The 7,641-nt window shown below is 33.6% G+C and overlaps 1 protein-coding gene across 1 annotated transcript in view; it reads right to left on the bottom strand.

Moving 5' to 3' along the window:
- LOC108912691 (myrosinase 1-like) overlaps window positions 1–3,597 on the bottom strand; it is a 7,508-nt gene extending 3,911 nt beyond the window's left edge. The window contains exons 1-3 of the mRNA XM_018718008.1: window positions 3,517–3,597; window positions 2,530–3,209; window positions 1,352–1,446 (exon numbers count right to left, since the gene is read on the bottom strand). Of these exons, the coding sequence (XP_018573524.1) occupies window positions 1,352–1,446; window positions 2,530–3,209; window positions 3,517–3,557 (816 nt within the window). The 5' untranslated portion in view covers window positions 3,558–3,597. The remainder of the gene's footprint in view (window positions 1–1,351; window positions 1,447–2,529; window positions 3,210–3,516) is intronic.
- Window positions 3,598–7,641: the final 4,044 nt, after the last annotated feature.

Below are 7,641 nucleotides of genomic sequence, written 5' to 3'. Positions count from 1 at the left end.
AAGAAAAAATGTCATAGGGGTTGATTATTTCAACCCCTTACAAAAATAGTTCAGGGTTGAAAAAATTTCAAAAAGTGTAGTTTTATTGACAGATAATGTTCACCAAGTTTGGTTTCTTTAGCTTGATGTACGTGGAAGATAAAAAAGAAAAACAATTTTTTTTTGTAATTTTAGGAGGGGCGTAACTTTTCAGGGAAGGGTTTTTTCAAAAAATTTTATACCAAAGACCCCTATTAATTTTCATCGGAGAATCGCCCCTTGAATTTTTTCGGTGTTATTTAGATACACCCTGTATATTTCAACACAATGAATATGAATGTATTTAGTTATAATTATTACAATTATTTAAATAATTTTTATTTAAATTAAAAAAAATATTTGGAAATTATTATTTTTTGTTAAATACAGAAAATTAAGAAAAAATAGTACTTTAAAATTATAATTTAAAAAAAAACTAAATTGCAAATTGATAAATGTAATCTGATTGTTTAAAAATTAAAAAAAAGAGTAAAAATTTATTGTGGCCGTCCTAAACCGATTTCAATTTTTCAAAAACCATTTGAAAGGTTTAGCGGTATTTTCTATGTGAAAAAAATTTCAAACATTTCAAATAATAGATGCTTTATTTGAGGCTGTGCAACATTTTGAAAATTCGAAAAATTTTTTTTCCTACTTTTTTCAAAAAATTATTTTGCGAAAACTATAGAACCGATTTTAATGAAATTTGTGTTGTTTTTTAAAAATATTAAAAAAACTTGATTATTTTGCCTTTTTTTCATAAATTATTGCTATTTTGCAACATCGGTAAACAATTTAAACATTTTTAACTTACAGTATATTGTGCAAAATTCAATTCTAAAACTTTTTTCCTCTTCAATATTCTTCCAAAATGCATAGATTCCAAGATATAAGTAAAAAACTCAGATAAAATAGATATTTTTAAAAAATTTTTAAACCATTTTTGCAATTTTGAAAATGTTCCGGGCTCCGCCAAGATCTAGGGATCTGCACTTTTATTAGATGAATTGTACTGAAGGTAATCCAGAAAAAATTTGCTTGCCCTCTCTCACATCCAAAACAGATCGCTCTGGTCTATAAGACAAAAAGAGTTGTTGAACAAGGAAGTAAATATCTGCAATTTTAAAATTTTCGCTGCCAAGCGGGAAGTGCGCGAGTTCAGGTCCTTTTTCTCCAGACATTCGACAACAATGCAATGTTTAACTCTCTCTGTTTGAGTTCGCACTTCAAAGGTGAAAATTAAAGTGTGGCAACATCATAGATATGTTTACTTCCTTGAATAACCTAAAAAATAGCTCTGTTCTCGTTCTCTGCAATAAAGTAAATGTCTTACAGTAAACTGGAGCATTCTCTCTGCTGCTTCCTGGTCTTCTTCGCTGTCACTTCCGGGTTCGGACCATGACGTATCGATGACCATAGCGATCCTTCCTTTAATAAGTGGCAAATTGGTTAGGTAAATAAAGGAAAAATAAAAAAAGATGGCATAAACCATAGACTGATTTATGGATGATGTTGTAATCTGCGATCAACTTGGAAGGAATATAAAAAAGGGTGAATGTAGTGAATAAGCTAATGATGATACACAGTAAGTGTCATATTTGGTCTGTACAATTTCAACTATGACAAATTGTTGCGGGTCGCCTAAATATGTGACGTCACGTTAAAAGAGTCTATTAGAGAAGCGCTTCAGGCATGTAGCGAGTCCAAAGCACTCTGGCCGTGCACGTGCACAAGATGCACAGGATCGGCTTAGATTTATAATTATCTCGAAAACCGAAGCATTTAAATAATCAGTTGCTTAATAAAAGCTGCTCATTTTCAAGGAATGCACTTATTTCAGAAACATCCTGTTTGTATTTTAATTTACTGACAACTTTTCCGGATTTCTGTCAAAAAGTGTCAGATAAGAGTTGTGTCAAGAAACTAATGCAGTTAAAACTATTTAGTACGATCAAAACACCACTTTTCAAATTTAACATATTGTTAGAGGTTAATAAATTAAAATTTGACAAGAGTACCATTCTGGAGACTGATATCTAATCAGCTATTACCATCTAATTTATTAGTGAAAATCCTGCATATTCTGTTTGAAACATATTCGTCAGTTTCTTTATGCGCAGTATCTATTGCAATGTGTAATTGTTTAATGTTCAATTGCGAAATAATTAAGAAGTCAAGTTCAGTGACTTTACTACTCTAGTGTGTAATATGATCCATATTATGTTACTTAGTATCAGGTGAATGTTATTTTCAGTGCATAAACATCAACAAACATGTAAAACATCAATCACATGTTAGTTGAATAAAATTAGTTTAAAATAGGAAGTAAATTTTCTTGTAATAGCGAGGGCGCCGTTTTTCTTTCCTTTTTCTTTTGTAAAAGTTTTAAAAATTTTGTTCCGTATTACAATAGTCTAAAGTTGGCGTTGCTTTGTAGCTTTAAAACAAACGAGACAAAATATTAAATGCTTTAGCAACGCTCAGTAAATTTTCTTCATGGCTGAAACCTACCTTGATTGGTGGCCCTAAATTCGTCGTCGTAGATGTGGTAAGCCTTGGCGTGAGCCAAAATTACGTTCCTAGCGCAAATATACTCTCCAACCCCATTGGAAACGACACCAGGAGCGAGATATCCAGTACCGTATCCCGCCTGACAGACCTGTTTCGGTTCGTTGATGGTGATCCACATCTTCACGTCGTCTTTAAACAGTTCGAAGCACAACCTCGCGTATTCCGCGAAGAGGTCCGCCACAGTCTCGTTCAACCAACCTCCGAGCTGATCCTCCAAGGTTTGGGGAAGATCCCAGTGGTAGAGCGTCACCATGGGCTCCACGTTGACAGCTTTCAGTTCGGCGAACAAGTTCTTGTAGTACCGCACGCCGGCCTGGTTTACCTTGTCGGGGTATCCCGTGGGCAAGATTCTGGCCCAGGCGATGGACAGGCGATAGTAGTCCAGTCCCATGGCTTTCACCATGGCCACGTCTTCTTTGTATTTGTGGTAGGAATCGCAAGCGATATCGAGAGTGGAGCGGTCGACGATTTTCTCTGGATGGGTGTGGACGAAGTGGTCCCAGATGCTTTCCGTTTTGCCGTCTTCATTCCAGCCTCCCTCGATCTGAGGGGCAGCATTGGCGACGCCGAATTTAAAATTCTTGGGGAAGTATCGAGAGTTGATCTCGTCATCTGCCAGTCTAGAATATGGCCCAGGAAAATCAGAACAGGGAAAATTCCAGAAGGGTTTCGAACAGTTAAACGCTATGGCATTTAATTGGAAACAATGAATTTTGAACCATAAGTAAGCATTGTATTGGAATACGCATGCGTCCTACTGTTGGAAACTGTTATGGATTGCTCTACGAACAAAGCTATTACTTTCGGAACAAGATCCAATCTTATTGCAAAAAAAAATAAAATATTCGTTCCTTTAGATACATTTTCTATATTTCACCATTACCACAAATCAGATAACTGCTAAAAACATAAAAATATTGGACTTACCCTACATAAAAAAGGGAAAACACCAAGACAAGGACCTTCATTATTGCACGAGGTTATTAGGAACACTGAAATTAATTTATTTTCAATCTATTATACTTAAACTTATCTAAATAGATTATTACATTTTGGATAAATATTTAAATGTAGTTAAAAAGTGTATCTGTATTTAAGAGATATGGATAAGAGTATCATATTTTAGTAAGTATGTACTTCATATATTTTTAAAAACGCTTCTCTTGCCACTTCAATGAACCTCTGAATGTTACTGATAAATTATATAAGTAGATATGTATACATTTACTGAACAGTTGTATGATAAGTTCAATCAAGGTATGGAATTTCTAAATAAAGCAAATAGCGAAATGTGATGAAGAATGGGATGGAAATGCAATTTTTACTCAAATGACTCATCTCTTTATACATTTTTTAAACCAATTTCTATTGTACCTACTTTTCAATCCGCCATAATTCGACATCTTTTATTCAGGAATTTTCTGATTCGTAACCAGCTACCACAAATACCCACGGTAACAAAATTCAGGCAAATTTATTCATACAAAAATGTGTGACTTAAAGAGGTAAGTGGGATCCTAGCCTGTAGGTGGTTTCCAATTCGAACCTTTAGAGGGGTGTTATATTATATTTTCTTGATATGTTGTCTATCAACCTACATTTATACAGGGTGTAACCTAAGTACGTTAAAATATTTAAGTGTATTCCTGAGTTAATTCTAAGAAAAAAAGTTTATACAAACCTAACATTTTATTTTCGATTTTTTAAATAACTTCAGTATAAAAAATACACAACTCTGTAGGTACTTATTATGTCTCTGGTACAAAACTTTTTTTGCGGGGCTGTGTTATTTTGCAAATGTATTTAATGATATGGGATCCCCCAAACTTTTGGTATTATTTTCTTTGTTTGGAAAATATAAGAATTAACAAATAGTTTATTTTAAAACAATACGTTACTCTTAATAATAATCAAGAAGGGCGACTTCTTTTGATTCAGTGCTAAAAGGCTAAAGCAATAGCAATAAACTTCATTGAAAAAGGCTTTGGTAAATGTTTAAACCTAGATATTCAGTTTCGTATGATTTATATTATGATTTTTAGATGGTACTCACGATCACGTGCTATTCTTAACAAATATTTATAACAAGGTACTTATGAATGTCATAACGATGGTGTGACAATGACTGCCAGTTTATTATAAAACAAACAGCACTCAAGTTACTGATAAGAAGATATCGGTACTAGTACTAGTCTTAACAATATTTGTAGTAAGGTACGGCTTTTTGCATATCTTGGAAAACATTTCAAATTCTATGATTAAGTGTAAAAACGATTATTATAACTGTTTGTTTCATGTTAAAAAATAATAAAGTGGGAGGGATAAACGTTTCGATGACAAATGAATGTAGGGAATTGTTCAGTCGAGGTACTGAGATGCATATAAATTTATATAAAAGTTACACAATGGAATAATATTGTTTATAAAGTTACACTATTATTAATGATGACGAAAATGTAAAAAAATTAAGGATCCTTTCAAATTACTTTTTATTCTTTTTGTATTATTATTTCTATTAATAAGTTTTGGATTCACAATTTGCTACATTTTGTTAGAAAAAATCTGGCTGTGTGTTAAATTTCATCAATTTATAATATCGAATATATATTTTTTTGCAGACTTAAAATTTAAATGTTTAAATCAAAATATAATTATTCGATTGGTGTCCGAGTTTTTAGTGAATCACTGTATGTACAAAAATGTGCACAAAACTAACAAAATCGAACATTTGGAGATAGGCATACCATTTTCTTGTCGTGAAATGTAAGGCGAGCTATTAAATTCGCCTATGTTTCCGATACCCTTAGCAATCCAGTCAAAATAAGCTTTCATGGCTGCGCATCCAGAAAAGAGAATTTGAATGAAAAAATCGCAGATCATTCGAAAATTTCGCGCGAAGCTCTGCAGACTGCGAGATCGACATGCAATAGCTCCGGAGACTGGTAAATCAATATCAATAAACACGCGAACAAGAGCTGAAAGCCCCAGACATCGCCAAGAAGTAAATATATAAAATCGCCGATGATTCCAAAATTCGATCGTCGAACCGCCCAGACGACAGTCTCCCATTCCAACGAACGGCGACGACAACCAGTGCCTAACCTACCCCCAAGGTCGCCGACGAGAGAAAAAATTAAACTTTTTTTATAAAATTCCACACAAAATACAGTATCATTCTACTTCTTTTTCTTATTCAGCCATTTCAGCAGCCAATCAGTGATGGACATATTAAATTAATAACAAAACAGCAACAAAATAAAGCTATGAACAGTTTAAATTTAATCAGAATTGGATCCTGCTCAGAAAACCTACTTCCGAAGGGCAACAGAGGTTAGCTTACGATGTTCAGTTAAAATGGCATATTGCTGTCTCTGAAAAACCGCCACAGCCAGTTGACTTTTGTGATGTACTTTCGAGGTTCGGTCTCAGACGCCCAACTAGTACAGTCACAGTCCGGGTTCACTCGGTGGAGAAGTGTTTTCCAAGGTTCGGGGATATTACAAGACTTGGTATCAATAAAACTTTTATTTTCTAAAATAAATCGCAGTCTATAAACACATATAATATTAACAATAATACCCTACCCATATAAATAACAAAAACATCGGGATACCTATTGTCACGAAGGCAATACGGATGTCCTGACGGTGACAACGCCGAGTGTCGCGGAAAGACCTGCTAAACACCCGGAGTCGGCCGCGAGGTAGACGTCAGGTACCGCGGAAAGACCTGCTAAGTACCCGGAGTCGGAGTCCAGGTGTGTACCTTACCTTGAGCGCCGCGGAAGAGACCTGCTAAACGCTCTGGTTAGGACACCCAGAGGAGGGTTGAGTGCCGTGGAAAGACCTACTAAGCACTGCCTGGTGTAGGTGACTCCGTTGCTTTTATACAGAACGGCTGGTAGTGCCGTGTGCAACTTCAGCCGTTGAAACGGCGACTTCGTGGGCCGTGTGCAAAATCGCGGTGCGCCAAACAATTATAATACAGCGGGAGCAAAATAAAATAAGTTCATTACTAAAATATAAATGAAATCCCGAAAATAAAAAAANATACACCCTGTATATTTCAACACAATGAATATGAATGTATTTAGTTATAATTATTACAATTATTTAAATAATTTTTATTTAAATTAAAAAAAATATTTGGAAATTATTATTTTTTGTTAAATACAGAAAATTAAGAAAAAATAGTACTTTAAAATTATAATTTAAAAAAAAACTAAATTGCAAATTGATAAATGTAATCTGATTGTTTAAAAATTAAAAAAAAGAGTAAAAATTTATTGTGGCCGTCCTAAACCGATTTCAATTTTTCAAAAACCATTTGAAAGGTTTAGCGGTATTTTCTATGTGAAAAAAATTTCAAACATTTCAAATAATAGATGCTTTATTTGAGGCTGTGCAACATTTTGAAAATTCGAAAAAATTTTTTTCCTACTTTTTTCAAAAAATTATTTTGCGAAAACTATAGAACCGATTTTAATGAAATTTGTGTTGTTTTTTAAAAATATTAAAAAAACTTGATTATTTTGCCTTTTTTTCATAAATTATTGCTATTTTGCAACATCGGTAAACAATTTAAACATTTTTAACTTACAGTATATTGTGCAAAATTCAATTCTAAAACTTTTTTCCTCTTCAATATTCTTCCAAAATGCATAGATTCCAAGATATAAGTAAAAAACTCAGATAAAATAGATATTTTTAAAAAAATTTTAAACCATTTTTGCAATTTTGAAAATGTTCCGGGCTCCGCCAAGATCTAGGGATCTGCACTTTTATTAGATGAATTGTACTGAAGGTAATCCAGAAAAAATTTGCTTGCCCTCTCTCACATCCAAAACAGATCGCTCTGGTCTATAAGACAAAAAGAGTTGTTGAACAAGGAAGTAAATATCTGCAATTTTAAAATTTTCGCTGCCAAGCGGGAAGTGCGCGAGTTCAGGTCCTTTTTCTCCAGACATTCGACAACAATGCAATGTTTAACTCTCTCTGTTTGAGTTCGCACTTCAAAGGTGAAAATTAAAGTGTGGCAACATCATAGATATGT

This window comes from Anoplophora glabripennis, unplaced genomic scaffold (assembly GCF_000390285.2).
Source record: "Anoplophora glabripennis isolate ALB-LARVAE unplaced genomic scaffold, Agla_2.0 scaffold1042, whole genome shotgun sequence".
Taxonomy (NCBI): Eukaryota; Metazoa; Arthropoda; class Insecta; order Coleoptera; family Cerambycidae; genus Anoplophora; species Anoplophora glabripennis.
The sequence above is the reverse complement of the archived record's forward strand: the minus strand, read 5'-3'. Positions and strand labels throughout refer to the sequence as shown.